Source organism: Oncorhynchus kisutch, linkage group LG18, assembly GCF_002021735.2.
Source record: "Oncorhynchus kisutch isolate 150728-3 linkage group LG18, Okis_V2, whole genome shotgun sequence".
Classification (NCBI taxonomy): Eukaryota; Metazoa; Chordata; class Actinopteri; order Salmoniformes; family Salmonidae; genus Oncorhynchus; species Oncorhynchus kisutch.
Window position 1 is genome coordinate 75523920 of NC_034191.2, and position 19909 is coordinate 75543828.

General features: G+C 43.0%; 2 protein-coding genes across 2 annotated transcripts in view; one reads left to right on the forward strand and one right to left on the reverse strand.

The window, feature by feature from the left end:
• Nucleotides 1–268: 268 nt before the first annotated feature.
• LOC109909790 (thioredoxin domain-containing protein 5) lies at nt 269–14332 on the forward strand. The gene is made up of 10 exons (XM_020508813.2): nt 269–697; nt 1912–2064; nt 2735–2840; nt 4405–4501; nt 8531–8646; nt 8913–8999; nt 9144–9293; nt 10133–10215; nt 10389–10518; nt 12464–14332. Exons 1-10 carry the CDS (start codon nt 510–512, stop codon nt 12584–12586), a joined length of 1233 nt encoding a protein of 410 aa, XP_020364402.1. The 5' UTR covers nt 269–509; the 3' UTR covers nt 12587–14332.
• The window catches only part of LOC109909627 (bone morphogenetic protein 7-like), a 62817-nt gene continuing 57067 nt past the window's right edge, over nt 14160–19909 (reverse strand). Inside the window, exons 5-7 of the mRNA XM_031796799.1 lie at nt 19067–19143; nt 16879–16989; nt 14160–16777 (exon numbers count right to left, since the gene is read on the reverse strand). Coding sequence (XP_031652659.1) covers nt 16628–16777; nt 16879–16989; nt 19067–19143 — 338 coding nt within the window. The 3' untranslated portion in view covers nt 14160–16627. The remainder of the gene's footprint in view (nt 16778–16878; nt 16990–19066; nt 19144–19909) is intronic.

The following is a 19909-nucleotide window of genomic DNA, read 5'->3' on the forward strand; positions in this document are numbered from 1 at the left end:
GAAATTCCAAATGATATTTTACTAATTTACCTGTTAATTGAAATGCATTGCAGCTGGTTGAGAGAATGCCAAGAGTGTGCAAAGCTGTCATCAAGGCCAAGGGTGGCTACATTGAAATATCTCAAATATAAAATAGATTTTGATTTGTTTAACACTTTTTTGGTTACTACATGATTCCATGTGTTATTTCATACAATGTAGAAAATAGTAAAAAGAAAGAAAACCCCCTTGAATGAGTAGGTGTGTCCAAACTTTTGACTTGTACTGTCGATATACATAGCCAATTATGTCTATCCTACTTGTGAACGCATCTGGATTTAAACTTGTTGCAGCTTGTTAAAGAAGTGTTTGAAGTTTCAGCAGTGGCGCGACGCCACTGATCTCTATATAATGTAGATTTCATCTCCACCGTGTAGAGCGTCTCGTCGTGCGTGGGTCCTATCCACACTCTTCAAAGGTCAGCGTTAGGGATATTCACAGACAGACCAGTGGCTCAGCAAGACGGGATCATGGCCTCCTCAGCACTGAATTGCACACATTTTATGTTGTGTTTTATTTATTGTTCGTTACTTTTTGGTAATATATTTTGCGATGCTGATGCTGAAGAAGATGAACATGCCAAACATACGTATACAGTGGATATGTTCAACGATGCTGTCCCAACCGCTCCCCACTTTGTCATGTTCTTCGCCCCTTGGTAAGCAAACTCGCTAGGTAGTGTGCAGTTTGTAAAGTTATTGACAATATTTAGATGGATACCCTATTTCTTCACTAATTTATCAGATTTTCCAAGTTGTCAGAGGAGCCACAGTAACAGATAACTTGCAGCTAGCTAGCGCCGCTTTTTGTTGCCGGCTAGCTGTCTAAATAGCTAACTAGTTAGCCAAGTTGTATTATTTTTTTGCTACAAATGTAAACTAGGACTTATATATAAAATATTATCCATCACTGCATAGATGACAAGTCATTATAATCTAGCTAACAAACCACACGAAACCAGAACTACGCTAACGTCAGTTAGCATGCTTTGGTTGGTAATCATTAGCGCCTTGGAAACTTTTATTTAATTAAACTTGTGAACTTTCTGAAGTCACAATTAAACTTGGACTGACTCGTCCTTTAACGTTAGTCGACACAGTCGCTAGTTACATGCCCAGTATTTTTATTTAAATATTGTTGTATATATTCTTTTTTTCCAAGGTGTTCAGTCTTTGTCGCACATTTTCTACTATATAACAGCTAGCCTAGCTAGGAGTAGTGGACCATTTCAGGATGTGACCGCTTACGTGGCAAGCACTGATTGATGTAACTGTGTAGACGGGCAGGCACTAAAGATGCCTAAAAAAATATACCCACGTTTGTTTGTTTTTCAACACAAGAAACAATCTACTTGCTGTAGTAAAATGCCTTTTTTTTTTTTTTATATATATATTTTCCGAAATGTAAGCTTATAGACAACATTGCGGTTCTTCATCACTTCACAGGAGTGTCTTTACTCTATACGTCACCGAATACAGTTACAAGCTGACCCCACACTGCACAATGGCTATGTAGATAGACAGCATCTCAAAGAAACATCAAATGTGTGGATAACTTAAGTCAGACAAACATAAGGTGGAACATTCTATTTCCATAGAAACATGAAGACAGTTAAGCATATGGACTTCAATAGGAGTGTTGAGTTGTATCAGGTGTCTCTCTTTTCCACTGAGACTGTGCTCTCTCTCTATTTGATGCCTAGCCTAATCAGTGTTTCCAACCCACAAAAAAATCAGCAGCAGTCTTAGTAGATATGTATCTCTCAGCAGTGGCAACAGTGATATAGGGGAAACACTGTTAATTCCAGGTAGAACTGTGAAGCCTGTACCACCTCAGGAGAAGGACTTTGAAAGAACTGCGTTTTGCTTCCAGGTGTGGTCACTGTCAGAGGCTACAGGGGACATGGAACGAAATGGGGGACAAATACAACAACATGGAGTCGCCGCCCGCCTACATCGTAAAGGTTGACTGCACTCAGGATGTTAAGTTCTGCTCCAATGTCCACGGCATCAGGGGCTACCCCACGTAAGTACAGGGTTGTGTTAATTAGGGCACACCACAGCAAAACATTTTGAAATGTTGCGCAACAGAACAGTTCCTTACTGGATTTCTTATTTGAGAAGTTCATGTACTACCTTGGTGTATCTTCATTTTACTCCTGGGCTCCCGAGTGGCGCAGCGCTCTAAGGCACTGCATCTCAGTGCCAGAGGCATCACTACATTCCCTAGTTTGAATCCAGGCTGTATCACATCCGGCTGTGATTGGGAATCCCATAGGGTGGCGCACAATTGGCCCAGCGTCGTTCAGGTTTGGCTGGGGTAGGCAGACTTGCCTAGTTAAATAAAATATCAATAAATATATATCTTCATTTTGCCACTGGGATATGCATTTTCATTTTGCCACTGGGGTAAATCATGTAGCTAGATTTGATTACTTATTGACCGATAGCAGTGAAACATTGACATGCATTTTAGTTATATTTTTACACACCTTGTTTTGCAGTGTATGCTGTAAAAGCGGAACCTGGACCCTAGTGTGCTTATAAAATCTTCTGTCATTAAAAACAACGTTCAGTTTCATGTAATTACAAAGGAATTGACCGGTTAAGTGTATTGTGAGTGTCAGTCATCTTACACAGCAGTATGGCCTAGTCATTGAGGCGAATGACCTTGTTGACCCCTGTGTTGTCTGTAGGCTGAAGCTGTTCAAACCTGAGCAGGAGGCTGTGAAGTACCAAGGCTCCAGGGACCTGCAGTCTCTGGAGACCTGGATGCTCAACACATTGCAGGACGAGCCTGTGGTAAGTGGGCGGAGTTACATGCATCCTATCATCTCATCTGAAATGGCTTCTCCTCCTCGTTTCCTTCATCTGATATGAACGCGTTGGACAGGTGATAGCAAAGGAACAGTGGAACGACAACCTTGTTATCGCTTCCTGTTTCCACGCTTCCACTTTTTCAACCTGTTTTCAATGGGAAGGAAAGGAGGTGATGAAAGGTTGTCACTTTAACCAGGGATCATCAACCAGGGTTTAGCCACGGGACGAATTTTAAAACTGGGATCATCAACCAGGGTTTAGCAACAGGACGATCAGGCCAGTCAAGTTCTTCCACACTGATCTCGACAAACTATATCTGTTTGGACCTCGCTTTGTGCACAGGGGCATTGTCATGCTGAAACAGGAAAGGGCCTTCCCCCAAACGGTTTCCACGAAGTTGGAATCACTGTATTGTCTAGAATGTCATTGTATGTTGTATTTCCCTTCACTGGAACTAATGGGCCTAGCCCAAACCATGAACAACGTCCCCAGATCATTATTCTTTCTCCACCAAACTTTACAGTTTGCCTGCTCTGCTATGGAAACCCATTTCACTAGTTCCTGACAAACAGTTTTTGTGCTGACGTTGCTTCTAGAGGCAGTGTTTGCAACTCGGTAGTGAGTGTTGCAGCCAAGGACAGAGGATTTTTACATGCTTCGGCACACGGCGGTCCCATTCTGTGGGTGTGTGTGGCCTACCACTTCGTGACTGAGCCGTTGTTGCTCCTTGAAGTTTCCACTTCACAATAATAGCACTTACAGTGCTATTTCTACCTCTAGCAGGGCAGAAATTTGACAACTGACTTGTTGGAAAGGTGGCATCCTATGACGGTGCCACGTTGAAAGTCACTGAGCTCTTCAGTAAGGCCTTTTACTGCCAATGTTTGTCTATGGAGATTGCATGGCTGTTTGTCAGCCACACCTGAAATAACTGAATCCACTCATTTGAAGGGGTGTCCATATACTTTTGTATATATAGTGTAATTGCACAAGCGAGCCCATAGGTTAATCAGCAGGCATGGTGATGTTGCCGTAGCGTGCTGTGCTCAAAGGCTGGAGTTAACTATTGAATGATCCCTGCGCTTGCTAATTGTGAAAGAGTAGGACATGTGTGACATTTGTAGCCAGCACCATATGACTAAACGTTATGCCCATGAGATGGGAGGCGATGTGAATATATTATGCTTACTGAAATTAAATTACATGTGACCCCCCCCCCCCCCCCCCCCCCATTCAAATCGGCCTTACTGATTTGAACTTTCGTAACTACATAATATTTGTCTAAAACATAATCAGTTCATACCTTTCCTCCATTTGTAAACAATCACATATCTCTATTGGAACAGGTTTCCAAAATGTAAATCCTATGTTTTCAGTCTTTTATGTCCAACAATAAATGATTGAAAACTTGGGGTCCAAATTCAAATCCACCAGTTGGAGATCCCTGCGTTAAACCTTTCAGACCATCTGAATATAACCTTCTGACTAGTGTTACGTGATGGCAGTCTTTATTTGGTGTGTGGCATGATGTTCTATGGGTTTGCAGGAGCCAGAGACTGAACTGGAGCCTCCCAAAGCCCCAGAGCCCAAGCAGGGCCTGTTTGATCTCACTGCCGGCAACTTCAAGGCCCACATCGCTAAAGGTAACGTGGGGGAGGATTGGGATCTGTCATTGCAATATACATATGTCAACAGTCTCTTTATAGCCTGGTCTCAGATCTGTTTCTGATGTCTCGCACCATAGGAGTTGGTATTGCCACACAAACTGACCTGGGACCAGGCTTGTCTATTTATACCCGAAATATAACGTATGTGAGGGTTCCTTAACGCAACTGTTTTTGTAAGCTGCATACGTCCATTTTCTACAGCGATTAACATAATTTAGATGCTGTCATTCCCTTAAAAACCATGATGCAATTCACTCTACATTTATCTCATGCAAACCGCATGTTTCCGGTCACTGGACAAGCACAACAAAAATAAATGGTGGTCACGATAAATGTCCTGCTCAAATTGCAGCTTTTCAGCCCGGTTTTGAGTTGAATGTTTTGTTTGAGAAAGAAAAATAAATTATTCCTGTTTTGGAGGGAAAAAGACAGGATATGAGAGGATAATTTTTAAGAGGAATGTTTGTGTCCAACCTTTTAAATGGTGGCAAGATGGCCTGTGACGAAATTGCGTAATGGGTAGCGTTTAACCTCTGAGCTCAGTGTATTTTAGTCTCCGGGACAGTAACACACAGGCGATTTTTATTTTATTTTTATAGTTGATGTAATTTCTCATGTTTTTCCAGCAACTAAATACCGTAAGCTGAAATGCTCTAACTTGAGTTAATGTTTTATTTATTTAATTTAACCTTTATTTAACCGGGTAGGCTAGTTGAGAACACCTTTATTTAACCAGGTAGGCTAGTTGAGAACACCTTTATTTAACCAGGTAGGCTAGTTGAGAACACCTTTATTTAACCAGGTAGGCTAGTTGAGAACACCTTTATTTAACCGGGTAGGCTAGTTGAGAACACCTTTATTTAACCGGGTAGGCTAGTTGAGAACACCTTTTATTTAACCGGGTAGGCTAGTTGAGAACACCTTTATTTAACCGGGTAGGCTAGTTGAGAACACCTTTATTTAACCAGGTAGGCTAGTTGAGAACACCTTTATTTAACCAGGTAGGCTAGTTGAGAACACCTTTATTTAACCAGGTAGGCTAGTTGAGAACACCTTTATTTAACCAGGTAGGCTAGTTGAGAACACCTTTATTTAACCAGGTAGGCTAGTTGAGAACACCTTTTATTTAACCGGGTAGGCTAGTTGAGAACACCTTTTATTTAACCGGGTAGGCTAGTTGAGAACACCTTTTATTTAACCGGGTAGGCTAGTTGAGAACACCTTTTATTTAACCGGGTAGGCTAGTTGAGAACACCTTTTATTTAACCGGGTAGGCTAGTTGAGAACACCTTTTATTTAACCGGGTAGGCTAGTTGAGAACAAGTTCTCATTTGCAACTGCGACCTGGCCAACATAAAGCGTAGCAATTTGACACATACAACAACACAGAGTTACACATGGAATAAACAAAACATACAGTCAATAATACAGTAGAACAAAAGAAAACAAAGTATATATACAGTGAGTGCAAGTGAGGTAAGATAAGGGAGGTAAGGCAATAAATAGGCCATGGTGGCGAAGTAATTACAACATAGCAATTAAACACTGGAATGGTAGATGTGCAGAACATGAATGTGCAAGTAGAGATACTGGGTTGCAAAGGAGCAGGTGGCGATGTAATTACAATATAGCAATTAAACACTGGAATGGTAGATGTGCAGAAGATGAATGTGCAAGTAGAGGTACTGGGGTGCAAAGGAGCCAGATCAATAAATACGGTATGGGGATGAGGTAGTTGGATTGGCTATTTACAGATGGGCTATGTACAGGTGCAGTGATCTGTGAGCTGCTCTGACAGCTGGTGCTTAAAGCTAGTGAGGGAGATGAGAGTCTCCAGCTTCAGAGATTTATTTTTCAGTTCGTTCCAGTCATTGGCAGCAGAGAAGGAAGGAAAGACGACCAAAGGAGGAATTGGCTTTGGGGATGACCAGTGAGATATACCTGCTGGAGCGCGTGCTACGAGTGGGTGCTGCTATGGTGACCAGTGAGCTGAGATAAGGCTGGGCTTTACCTAGCAGAGGCTTGTAGATAACCTGTAGCCAGTGGGTTTGGCGGCGAATTACATACAACTGTAAAATACTTCAATTCTGTGCTTTCAGATTGTAGCTACCCTTACTAGATGTCGACCAATTATGATTTTTCAACGACGATACCGATTTATTGGAGGACAAAAAGCCGATACCGATTGATCAGATTTTTTTAAATATATATTTGTAATAATGACAATTACAACAATACTGAATGAACACTTTTATTTTAACTTAATATAATACATCAATAAAATCAATTTAGCCTCAAATAAATAATGAAACATGTTCAATTTGGTTTAAATAATGCAAAAACAAAGTGTTGGAGAAGAAAGTAAAAGTGCAATATGTGCCATGTAAAAAAGCTAACATTTAAGTTCCTTGCTCAGAACATGAGAACATATGAAAGCTGGTGGTTCCTTTTAACAGGAGTCTTCAATATTCCCAGCTAAGAAGTTTTAGCAAGTAGTTATTATAGGACTATTTCTCTCTATACCATTTCTATTTCATATACCTTTGACTATTGGATGTTCTAATAGGTACTTTAGTGTTGCCAGCCTAATCTCAGGAGTTGATCGGCTTGAAGTCATAAACAGCACAATGCTTAAAGCATTACGAGGAGCTGCTGGCAAATGCAGTAAAGTGCTGTTTGAATGAATGCTTACAAGCCTGCTGCTTCCTACCACCGCTCAGTCAGACTGCTCTATCAAATCATAGACTTAATTATAATATAATAACGCACAGAAATACGAGCCTTAGGTCATTAATATGGTCAAATCCGGAAACGAACATTTCGAAAACAAAACGTTTATTCTTTCAGTGAAATACGTAACCGTTCCGTATTTTATCTAACGGGTGGCATCCCTAGGTCTAAATATTGCTGTTACATTGCACAACCTTCAATGTTATGTCATAATTACGTAAAATTCTGGCAAATTAGTTCGAAACGAGCCAGGCGTCCCAAACTGTTGCATATACCCTGACTCTGCGTGCAATGAAAGCAAGAGAAGTGACACAATTTCCCTGGTTTAGTATTGCCTGAACATACATTTCTTAACTAAATATGCAGGTTTAAAAATATATACTTGTGTATTGATTTTAAGAAAGGCGTTGATGTTTATGGTAAGGTACACTGGTGCAACGAAAGTGCTTTTTTTTTTCACGAATGCTCTTGTTAAATCACCTGTTTAGCGAAGTAGGCTGTGATGCAATGATAAATTAACAGGCACCGCATAGATTATATGCAACGCAGGACAAGCTAGATAATCCAGTAATATCGTCAGCCATGTGTAGTTAACTGTTATGTAAAGATTGATTGATTGTTTTTTTTATAAGATACGTTTAATGCTAGCTAGCACCTTACCTTGGCTCCTTGCTGCACTCACATAACAGGTAGTCAGCCTGCCACACAGTCTCCTCGTGGAGTGCAATGTATCGGCCATGATCGGTGTCCAAAAATGGTGATTACCGATTGTTATAACTTGAAATCGGCCCTAATTAATCTGCCATTCCGATTCATCGGTCGACCTCTAAACCAAACTATACATTATTATTTATTGGTACTTTTTACCCCTTTTTTATTCTCCACAATTTTCGTGATATCCAATTGGTAGTTAGTCTAGTCTCATTGCTGCAACTCCTGTATGGACTCGGTAGAGGCGAAGTTCGAGAGCCTCCGAAACATGACCGGCCAAGCTGCACTGCTTCATTAACACGCTGCTCGCTTAACTTGGAATTCAGCCGCACAAATGTGTCGGAGGAAACACTGTACAGCCGGCCTAACCTGGACAACGCTGGGTCAATTGTCTCATGGGTCTCCCGGTTGTGGCCAGCTGCGACACAGCCCGGATCTGTAGTGATGCCTCTAGCGCTGTGATACAGTGCCTTAGACCGCTGCGCCACTCGGGAGGCTTACTGTACATTTTATGTGATGTTTTCCAGTTAACTACAATCTTTCTTTTTCCTCTCTTCTTCGCAGGGTCCCACTTTGTCAAGTTCTTTGCTCCCTGGTGCGGTCACTGCAAGGCCATGGCCCCGACCTGGGAGCAGCTGGCCACCAGCTTCGAGTACTCAGACAACATCAAGATCAGCAAGGTGGGTGACAATGAGCGCCATGTTTGTCACATGTGCACCAGTCCAGGATACAGAACTTATGACGACTCGTTTGTACAGTAGAATGATACAATCCCCTTCAACAAATGTTATTTATGGCTGCGGTTGGATGTTTTGCATTGGACTGACAACGCAGTGACTTCTACTACCACTGGGTGTTCATATTTCCACATGAAAAGCTCAACTGTCTTTACCAGCTGGATATGCTGAATGAATTCTGATTTAACTAGTGTGTTGTGATTGGCCAGGTGGACTGTACCCAGCACTATGACGTGTGCTCTGAGAACGCTGTGCGTGGCTACCCCACACTGCTCTTCTTCAAGGATGGAGAGAAGGTACCTAGTTTGGTTGGCTACCTCACTGAAGAAGACATTGTGTTCTGTAACCCATTCATGTTTGTGAGGAGCTATGACTTAATTAATTACCCATTTAATGAGTCAGTTTGTTAACCCTTTGCGGTGGTGGTGTTGTCTGTCCAGGCAGACCAGTACAAAGGCAAGCGGGACCTGGACTCTCTGAAGGACTTTGTGGACAACCAGGTCAAGGCTGCTGCTGCTGTTAAGGAGGATGATGAACACCCACATGCCAACGAGATCCCAGTACCCAGCGACGAGCCCGCCAAAGAGGAGGTACTACAGTGTGTGTGTGTGACTTTCTCTCAGGCATAATGTGGCCAAGCACATGTGCCTTCCATATTTATAATACTCCATATGCTATGTTGTGGGTAAATGCCTACGTGGAGATCTATTTTTGGGGCCGGGCACCGTGTTGAGTGTGTGGGCAGCACGTTTTTACAGCTTCCCTCTCCAGATACTTAATAAGGGAATAAGATCTCAGGCTAATGTTTTAGCAGTGACATTACCAGGCCAAGCTGTTCGACTCAGTCTACTGCAGACTGGATTCCAGGCATAGGCCTCTGCTACACAACGGTTAACTAGAAGTCTCAATTATGGGCAGGCCCGCTATTTTTGTGTTTGCAATGCCAGGATAGCGGGTTCGATTCCCGTGACCACCCATACTTAAAATGTATGCACACGTGACTGTAAGTCGCTTTGGATAAGAGCGTCTGCTAAATGCCATTTGTTATTATTAGAATTGAATGGTGACATCACTAAGGTCTAAACCTTGGAACAAAGACATGACACGTGTGGTTTTAAGGACAGATCTGATGCCACTTCCAATAAAAACATAGAACTCGGCTGATCTCGGCTGTCCGGGTTATGAACTTCAGCTACTTCTTTGATTTTACTGGTCTTGTGGACGTATAAACCGATACAGGACCACGAATGATACAGGACCACGAATGATACAGGACCACGAATGATACAGGACCACGAATGATACAGGACCACGAATGATACAGGACCACGAATGATACAGGACCACGAATGATACAATCTAAAATGATCGATAAAAAATAAAAAAATCTATATATATTTAAATTTTTCTTCTTTCTTCCCCCTTGCAGTCTGGCGTAGTTACACTCACAGAGGCCAACTTTGAGGAGACTGTGGCCAAGGGGCTGGTATTCATCAAGTTCTATGCGCCATGGTAAGAAACAGCTCCTTTATGAGCTATTAAATCCACATGTCTGTTCTATTTAAACCATCTCACCGTATGAAATGTAAAATATTTAAGGAAATTTGAGTTGGTGATTTACTAAAAACGAGGGACCGCCACTACAAGACATAACCATAAGTTACGTGACCTCCCGTCCTCTCCAGGTGTGGCCACTGTAAGAGTCTGGCACCTACCTGGGAGGACCTGTCTCAGAAGGAGTTCCCTGGCCTGACTGATGTCAAGATTGGCAAAGTGGACTGCACAGTGGAGAGGACAATCTGCAACAAGTTTTCAGTAGGTGTTCTATATTGTGCATTGACTGTCTGGAGCTGAGAGATGGCTCAGAATTTATTTTTTATTTTACCTTTATTTAACCAGGCAAGTCAGTTAAGAACACATTCTTATTTTCAATGACGGCCTAGGAACAGTGGGTTAACTGCCTGTTCAGGGGCAGAACGACAGATTTGTACCTTGTCAGCTCGGGGGTTTTGAACTCTCAACCTTCCGGTTACTAGTCCAACGCTCTAACCACTAGGCTACCCTGCCGCCCCAAATAGCGCTAGTGAAGTCTTCCATGCTCTGGTGTGAACAGCAAGACGTTGAGATCCTGCAACTTGAGACATGCTGTTGTTCTAAACACACAAACAGCAGGTGTGACCCAGGGCCACAGGAAACAGAAGCAGTGAACTGGATTAGCTGAGGTTGTGATCTCTGGCTCCACAGCCACCTCATTGTAGGATTGGTTGATCAGTGATGCTGCGCTGCCTGGAATGGTGGATCTGACTCACTCATTGTTCTTTAAGTCAATGACCATCACAACCTCTATCACTAGGACAGTCCATGGTAGGACCATCACAACCTCTATCACTAGGGCGTTCTCTGGAATTTCCCCTGACTCAAGGCCATGGGGTCAGTCTCTTCAGCGGCTAACAGGTAGAAATGAATGAATTTGTGATTCACACTGCTAAACAATAGGGATGTAACAATTCACCAGTACGCATTGGCCCCCGATTCAAATGTTTAAGATACAAGTGCATCGGTCCGCTGATTTTCTCTTCCCCCCCCCCCAAACTGATCCAAATGTAGCGTGCATCCGTCAGAAAATAAATTCAACCTTAACGAATCGGCGGTTCACTAAAATGTTGTGCTCCTATTACGTACTACCATCCGAAAACACCATCTTTTGTGACATTTGATGCGTCCTCTCTTTCAGTGTGGAACTGTGCGGAGTCGTTTGCATACCAGACAACCCAAGGCAATCAGTAGCCTAGTCAAATTGAGCACTGTGCCCAGCTTCGCACGCTGTACCAACACAAAGTAGGCCTCAGTAGCCTAGTCGAACTGAGCACTGTGTCCGTCATCATCTGGGGCGGTGTGTCGCATTATCGGACTGAGCTTGTTACTGCAGGCAATCTCAACGCTGTGCGTTACAGGGAAGACATTCTCCTCCCTCATGTGGTACCCTTCCTGTAGGCTCATCCTGACATGACCCTCCAGCATGACAATGCCACCAGCCATACTGCTCATTCTGTGTGTGATTTCCTGCAAGATAGGAATGTCAGTGTTCTGCCGTGGCCAGCGAAGAGCCCAGATCTCAATCCCATTAAGCACGCCTGGGATCTGTTGGATGGGAGGGTGAGGGCTAGGGCCATTCCCCCCCAGAAATGTTCGGGAACTTGCAGGTGCCTTGGTGGAAGAGTGGGGTAACATCTCACAGCAAGAACTGGCAAATCTGGTGCAGTCCATGAGGAGGAGATGCACTGCAGTACTTAATGCAGCTGGTGGCCACACCAGATACTGACTGTTACTTTTGATTTTGACCCCCCCCCCCCCTCTTTTTTTGTTTAGGGATACAATATTCCGTTTTTGTTAGTCACATGTCTGTGGAACTTGTTCAGTTTGTCTCAGTTGTTGAATCTTATGTTCACTCAAATATTTACACATGATAAGTTTGCTGAAAATAAACACAGTTGACAGTGAGAGGATATTTTCTTTTTTTGTCCTGAGTTTAGATGGTTCATGCGTGGTTTTCAGTAAGAGAACATCCACATTCCTTCGGCATTGACATCTGAAGGAATGGGGAAGGTGAAGGAATTGCAGAGCTAGGTGAACTTGAGACCATATTACTTATTCATTCATTCCCTTCAGATCAGCAATCACTGAAGAGGTCGGGGCTAGCTAGGGGTTGTTCCCTTAGTGGATGTCAGACTTGAACCTTTGTCCTCTTTCCCTCCTACAGGTGAGTGGGTACCCCACCCTGCTGATGTTCAGAGCGGGTGTGCAAGGTGAGGAGCATCATGGAGGGCGTGACTTGGAGAGCCTGCACAGCTTTGTGATGAAGCAGGCCCGAGACGAGCTGTAGCACTATCCAATCAACATCCGTCGATACTTCTTTCCTCCCTCACACAGCGTATCTGGCCAATGAGAGGAATCCTCTCTCTCATAGAGGCTAGCTCTCTTCTCTCTCTCTGATTGTTTTCCTTTCAGAAAGCAGTAGAATCAAGACACTTAAAAAATGTAATAAATAAAAACACTCTGTAATGCCTTGTTTACCCCCCCCCCCCCCCCCTTTTTGTTTCTGTTCTAATCCAATAGTTTGTGTGACTATTCGTTTGGGCTGCCTAGTTCCTCTGTTCTTCTGGAAATGAAATGATGTGATCGACAACCACTTTTTTGCCAGCGGTACATAATCAATCAGACCTTGACAATGCATACCGTTATAGTCATCCCAACGCTTGACACAACTCAAGGACGGTCGTCGTATATTGGTGCCTGCCGGTTGTATCAAAAACCTTTGGATTAACCTGACGGAGTTGGTCTGAAATTTTAAAAATGTTATTTTTTAAAATCTTTTTTTAAGGAAATCATGCTGATAAATCACGAGCCACTTATGTAATGGTACTGCAGCAAAGAGGTCAGAGCCGCGTGACGTTAAGCGTTAAGTTGACGTTACTTCTCATCCCATGCCAGTAACGGCCTAACTAACTTAACTCTCAGGGACACCCAGTTCCCGACCTACTCCATACTATCTCTTTATCAACTATATTTGTATCCCACTTGTGTTTTTGTAGTCGTCGTCGTCGTCGTCGTCCCCCCAACTGCTTGTTGGCTATGTCGGGGAAGGCGGCGGGAAACTACTTTTCAGTGTTTCGTGTCAAACGGCCCTTTTTGTGTGTTCCTCTGACATCGTAAATGTGCTACAAAAAGTCTGAATGTAGAGACCTATTTAAATATATATGTTTGTGCTGTGAGGCTTCAGTTTGGGCCCAATATCAGGTGCCGTGTTGGTGTTACCACCGTTTTTATGAACAATGATTGTGGTCGTCAGTTCGTATACTCAAGTCAGGCCTTTTTGAATGGATGGACTCTACCAGTTTGGGTCATTACAGGACAACTGTATTTGTCATTAACTCCATGTTTGACAAAGTCCCTCAAATGGTTTGCAAGGGATTGTGTCAAATGTACAAAAAATATATATATATTTAAAAATGGTTTTCTACAGCTAGTTCATTAGAATGGAGCGTCTATCAGGCCCCAGTGTGAAACATTTTCCCAGTGAAGCACAAGAATGCCACAACATTTAGTGCTATGGTCACTTTTGCTTTGGGTTTATTGACCTTTGGAAAAAAATCTGGAATGTTTGGTTTACCTCGTATGCTTGGAAGAGCAAAAACAGAATGCCAAAAAATATATTTTCCACCCACATAATGATCAATTATATTTGACTTGTTTAGTCAGTAAGATATGATGACAATGTTGATTTTTCCTTCTTTCCAGATGTAGTCTAAGTCTTTGAATATGCGTGTGTGCGCTATTCTGGGGCTTTTTTGGGGGGGTGAATCAAAAGATTGTATGTTCATGGAGTTGCTGTATGAGGCAGGTTTTACATTCAATGCTCAATTAAGGGAAACAAATGCATTCAGAGGCTAACCACGTATTGTTAGTACAATCTTTATGGATAGCACATGGTCTAGGCAGACTCCAGTGAAGGAAAGCGGTGTGGTTTTTTTTCTTCTCGTGAGTGGGTTGTACACTGCCTATGAATTTTGTAAACAAAAAGCAAGTTGTAACATGAGATTTTGTAATAAAATGTCTTTTTCCAAAAATAGTTTGTATTTTTCATTTGTTCACATTTCTCTGTAATATGGCATGACATTTTAAGAGGTGCAATAAATAAGCAGAAAATGTACAAGTATTTACACACAAAAGTAAGTCTAAACATGATCACAAATGTAAACAGCAGCTTACCAGAGGTATATTTTGTGATTTCAGATTTTCTTTTGGCGCAAGGGTATCCAATTTTCGGCTATAGTCAAACTGTTCTGTTTATTAACCCATATGTCAATGTCTTAGCATGTTTTGAATGTTTGTCAGTAACATGCGGGTTGATCCGTAAGTGCATTGACAGTTCCTATTTCTTTCAAATGAACAAAACATCAATGACAAATGGTCATAAACCACACTGAAGCTAATTTCAGAAAATCGGTCCTAATCATTTGATCAGCTGGTTTGACCAACAAATGTTTTTTTCCACTCTGCAGGTTTTTGGGAATAATATGTTAACTCCGATTGGAATAACATGGAAATTGCAGTTTGCGGTATGTCCGAGGGATGAGGTGGAAGTCGTCTTTGGAGCGGTATGTCAGCTGAGGCACAACCTGCTACCTGATGAACCAGTTCAGTGAAATAAACTCTGCATGAGCCTGGCAAATATTGACCAAATTAAGATATTTTGAGGAGTTCACAACTAAAATAGTATGTGGTCGTTTCCGTTCGGCCTATATATTTTTGGAAGCCAGGTGAATATGGTGGAAAAGCTTACGAGTACAATACATAACGAGGAGTGGGAAATATCTCTTTACATTAACTAATGTAGCGTGACATAAATATTACAATATCAGCAGATTGTTGATGATAAAATCAGGCTTTGGTTAGTCAGACAGTATATTTTATTCATACAATGCATTGGGGAGGTATTCAGACCCATTGACTTTTTCCACATTTTGTTACATTACAGCCTTATTCTAAAATGGATGTTTTATTTTCCTCATCCATCTACACACAGGCCATAATGACAAAGCAAAAACTGAAATATCACATTTATAGCTAATTTCAGGTCTCTCAAAAGGTGTTAGATCAGGTTCAAGTCCGGGCTCTGGCTGGGCCTCTCAAGTGACATTGAGACTTGTCCAGCGTTGTCTTGGCTGTGTGCTTATGGTCGTTGTCCTGTTGGAAGGTGAACCTTTGCCCCAGGCTGAGGTCCTGAGCGCTCTGGAGCAGGTGTTCATCAAGGATCATCAAGGATCTCAATTCCCTCAATCCTGACTAGTTTCCCAGTCCCTGTCGCTGAAAAACATCCACACAGCAGGATGCTGCCACCACCATGCTTCACCGTAGGGATGGAGCCAGGTTTCCTCCAGAAGTGACGCTTGGCATTCAGCCCAAAGAGTTCAATCTTGGGTTCATTAGACCAGAGAATATTGTTTTTCATGGCCTGAGATTCTTTTAGGTGCCTTTTGGCAAACTCCAAGAGGGCTGTCATGTGCCCTTTTACTCAGAAGTGGCATCTGTCTCGTCACTACCATGAAGGCCTGATTGGTGGAGTGCTGCAGAGATGGTCGTCCTTCTGGAAGGTTCTCCCATTTTCATAGAGTAACTCCGGAGCTCTGTCAGAGTGACCATATGGCTTGATTGTTGCTCTGGCATGCACTGTCAACTGTGGGATCTTATATAGACAGGTGTGTGCCTTTCCAAATCATGTCCAATCTACCACAGGTGGACTCCAATCAAGTTGTAGAAACATCTCAAAGATGATCAATGGAAACAGGATACACCTGAACTCAATTTCTGAATACTTATGTAAATAAGGTATTTGTTATTTGTTTGTAATAAATTTGCAAACATTTCTAAAAACTTGTTTTCGCTTCATCATTATGGGGTATTGTGTGTAGATTAGATATAAAAACAAATTTAGAATAAGGCTGTAAGGTAAGAAAATGTGGAAAAAGTAGAGGGGTCTGAATACTTTCTGAATGCACTGTAGTTAGGCTAATGCTGTCTCCCCCATGTAGATTTCTACATGTTTTCTGTGTCATTCGACTACATCTGACGGGATTGGCGACCCGCGCTGAGATAACATTGAGTCAATTCCCCTACGTCTTCGAGTTGTTTTGCTGTAATAAAGCCAGTAGCCGTCGGAGAATTTGAACATCACTTGGATGAGAGAGAGTGGAAAGCAACACATTGGTCTGGTCCTTTATCAGTTCCTCCCTCACCCTGAGTATGAGAGAGGGTAGTACACACACTGACATACAGGCAGACCCAGGATGTCGTGTTCACACAGTCTCCGCTGCAGCCCGCGCCGCGGTCAGGTGACCGTGACGACGCGGCGGTTTGGCGGTCGTCAGTGGCAACCACAGGCCCTGACCACCATGTTCTTGTACTTCTTCAGGATGACGTTGGAGTTGTCGTCAAAGTAGAGCACGGAGATGGCGTGCAGCTTGGTGGCGGCGCAGCAGGGCTTGGGCACGTTCTCTGGGTTCATGAGGTGGACCTGGGAGTTGATGACAAGGTCAGAGGTCATAATATATACCACTTTTTTTTTTGAGCATTATTAGCTCTCAGCAGTTTTATAAGCCTTCTTGGACCACTCACCAGTGTCTGCACAATGGCATGGTTGGTGGCATTCATATGGGCGTTGAGGGGGAAGACACACTCTCCACCACAGTAGTTGGCAGCGTAGCCCTCAGGTGCAATGATCCAGTCCTGATACAATCACAAGAGGAAAATCATTCGATATGGCTAACCAATCTGGTTAGCACAACAGGCATCATAATGGTCCGCAGTGTGTTCAGCAGGCTCTGTGAATGGGACGCTGAGGCAGTAGGGGTACTGTGCATATGTCTCAGTGGAGGCTGCTTATGGGGAGAACGGTTCATAGTAATGGCTGGAACGGTGGAGCGAATGGAATGGCATCAAACACATGGAAACCATGGAAACCATATGTTGGATGCATTTGATACCATTCCACTCATTCTTCTCCAGTCATTACCACAAGTCTGTCCTCCCTAATTAAGATGCCACCAACCTCCTGTGTGATATTTATTTGACTGACTGTTTGACTGACTGAGAGTTTGATAAAACAGTGCTCGTTCTGCAGTGTCAGTATACTGGCACGAGGTCCATAGCTCTGTGTTGTGTATCACAGTAGTTCTCTCCCTCAGTTCCAACTGGGTCTCTAGATGTAGTCACAGTAGTTCTCTCCCTCAGTTCCAACTGGGTCTCTAGATGTAGTCACAGTAGTTCTCTCCCTCAGTTCCCTGGGTCTCTGCATGTAGTCACAGTAGTTCTCTCCCTCAGTTCCAACTGGGTCTCTACATGTAGTCACAGTAGTTATCTCCCTCAGTTCCCTGGGTCTCTAGATGTATTCACAGTAGTTATCTCCCTCAGTTCCCTGAGTCTCTGCATGTAGTCACAGTAGTTATCTACCTCAGTTCCCTGGGTCTCTACATGTAGTCACAGTAGTTCTCTCCCTCAGTTCCCTGGGTCTCTAAGATGTAGTCACAGTAGTTCTCTCCCTCAGTTCCCTGGGTCTCTAAGATGTAGTCACAGTAGTTATCTCCCTCAGTTCCCTGGGTCTCTGCATGTAGTCACAGTAGTTATCTACCTCAGTTCCCTGGGTCTCTACATATATCACAGTAGTTATCTACCTCAGTTCCCTGGGTCTCTACATATATCACAGTAGTTCTCTCCCTCAGTTCCCTGGGTCTCTAGATGTAGTCATAGTAGTTATCTCCCTCAGTTCCCTGGGTCTCTACATGTAGTCACAGTAGTTATCTACCTCAGTTCCCTGGGTCTCTACATACATCACAGTAGTTATCTACCTCAGTTCCCTGGGTCTCTACATATATCACAGTAGTTATCTACCTCAGTTCCCTGGGTCTCTACATATATCACAGTAGTTATCTACCTCAGTTCCCTGGGTCTCTACATATATCACAGTAGTTCTCTCCCTCAGTTCCCTGGGTCTCTACATATATCACAGTAGTTATCTACCTCAGTTCCCTGGGTCTCTACATATATCACAGTAGTTCTCTCCCTCAGTTCCCTGGGTCTCTACATATATCACAGTAGTTCTCTCCCTCAGTTCCAACTGGGTCTCCTAGGATGTATCAGTGCAGGAAAATGTACAAATACCTGTGGAATCACTCATGGAGCATGTAGTTACTACAATCTCATCCTTTTTTGCCTCTCTCTCTCCCTGTGTGTGTGTGTGTGTCTCTCTCTCTCTCTCTTTCTCTGTGTGTGTGTGTGTGTGTCTCTCTCTCTCTCTCTCTCTCTTTCTCTGTGTGTGTGTGTGTATATGTGTGTGTGTGTGTGTGTGTCTCTCTCTCTCTCTCTCTCTCTCTCTCTTTCTCTGTGTGTGTGTGTGTATGTGTATGTGTGTGTTGGCACTTTCTCTCTAGATGTCAGTTCTGTCTTAACAGGGGGTTCATTGTTTTGCAGGACTACGTGGCTGCATGTTTTCCCCTCCATTAACCTGACTGAGTTCACAGGCCACTTAAACTCTTACAAAATGCCCAGAAATGCTTCTTAAAATGGTAATTAAAGCAGTATAAAAGCCTGTTTGTTTGTATGCTGTCTTCTACCAAATGTCTTCATTGACATGAGATTCTGGCCTTGTTTCTGTATTGTATTGTATTGGTAATGAGATGAACTACAGGTTGTTAACTCTCTTTCACTCTGCTCAAATGGGATAGTTACACGTGGAATTATGGGTACTGTAGTCCCTCTTAGTCCAATAGTGTGTCACTGCATTACTGGGGGTGAGTTAGATGCTTACCTGCCAGCCCAGCTCCCGGAAGCTGACGTAGAGCTCATGTCTCCTACAGGCTGTGTTATGGTCACTGCTGTTGTAATCTAAATGGGAAGAAAGAACTAGGAGGATAAGTCAGGGTTGAATCATAATCATATCCGCCTCCACTCTCATATATCGGATTGGGTAGTGAATGATATGTGTCTGGCTGTAACGTGTCACAGTAAGGTGTGTTATAGTGTGTCTGGCTGTAACGTGTCACAGTAAGGTGTGTTATAGTGTGTCTGGCTGTAACGTGTCACAGTAAGGTGTGTTATAGTGTGTCTGGCTGTAGTTCACAGTAACATGTGTTATAGTGTGTCTGGCTGTAGTTCACAGTAACATGTGTTATAGTGTGTCTGGCTGTAGTTCACAGTAACATGTGTTATAGTGTGTCTGGCTGTAGTTCACAGTAACATGTGTTACAGTGTGTCTGGCTGTAGTTCACAGTAACATGTGTTACAGTGTGTCTGGCTGTAGTTCACAGTAACATGTGTTACATTGTGTATGGCTGTAGTTCACAGTAACATGTGTTACAGTGTGTCTGGCTGTAGTTCACAGTAACATGTGTTATAGTGTGTCTGGCTGTAGTTCACAGTAACATGTGTTACAGTGTGTCTGGCTGTAGTTCACAGTAACATGTGTTATAGTGTGTTTGGCTGTAGTTCACAGTAACATGTGTTACAGTGTGTCTGGCTGTAGTTCACAGTAAGGTGTGTTATAGTGTGTCTGGCTGTAGTTCACAGTAACATGTGTTACAGTGTGTCTGGCTGTAGTTCACAGTAACATGTGTTACAGTGTGTATGGCTGTAGTTCACAGTAACATGTGTT

Excerpts from the sequence above, each read along its gene's own strand:
- LOC109909790 (XM_020508813.2), top strand. The coding sequence starts at position 510 with ATGGCCTCCTCAGCACTGAATTGCACACATTTTATGTTGTGTTTTATT. Across the intron at positions 8,647-8,912 it reads ACAACATCAAGATCAGCAAG|GTGGACTGTACCCAGCACTA; the intron begins GTGGGTGACAAT and ends GTGATTGGCCAG. Across the intron at positions 10,216-10,388 it reads ATCAAGTTCTATGCGCCATG|GTGTGGCCACTGTAAGAGTC; the intron begins GTAAGAAACAGC and ends CGTCCTCTCCAG.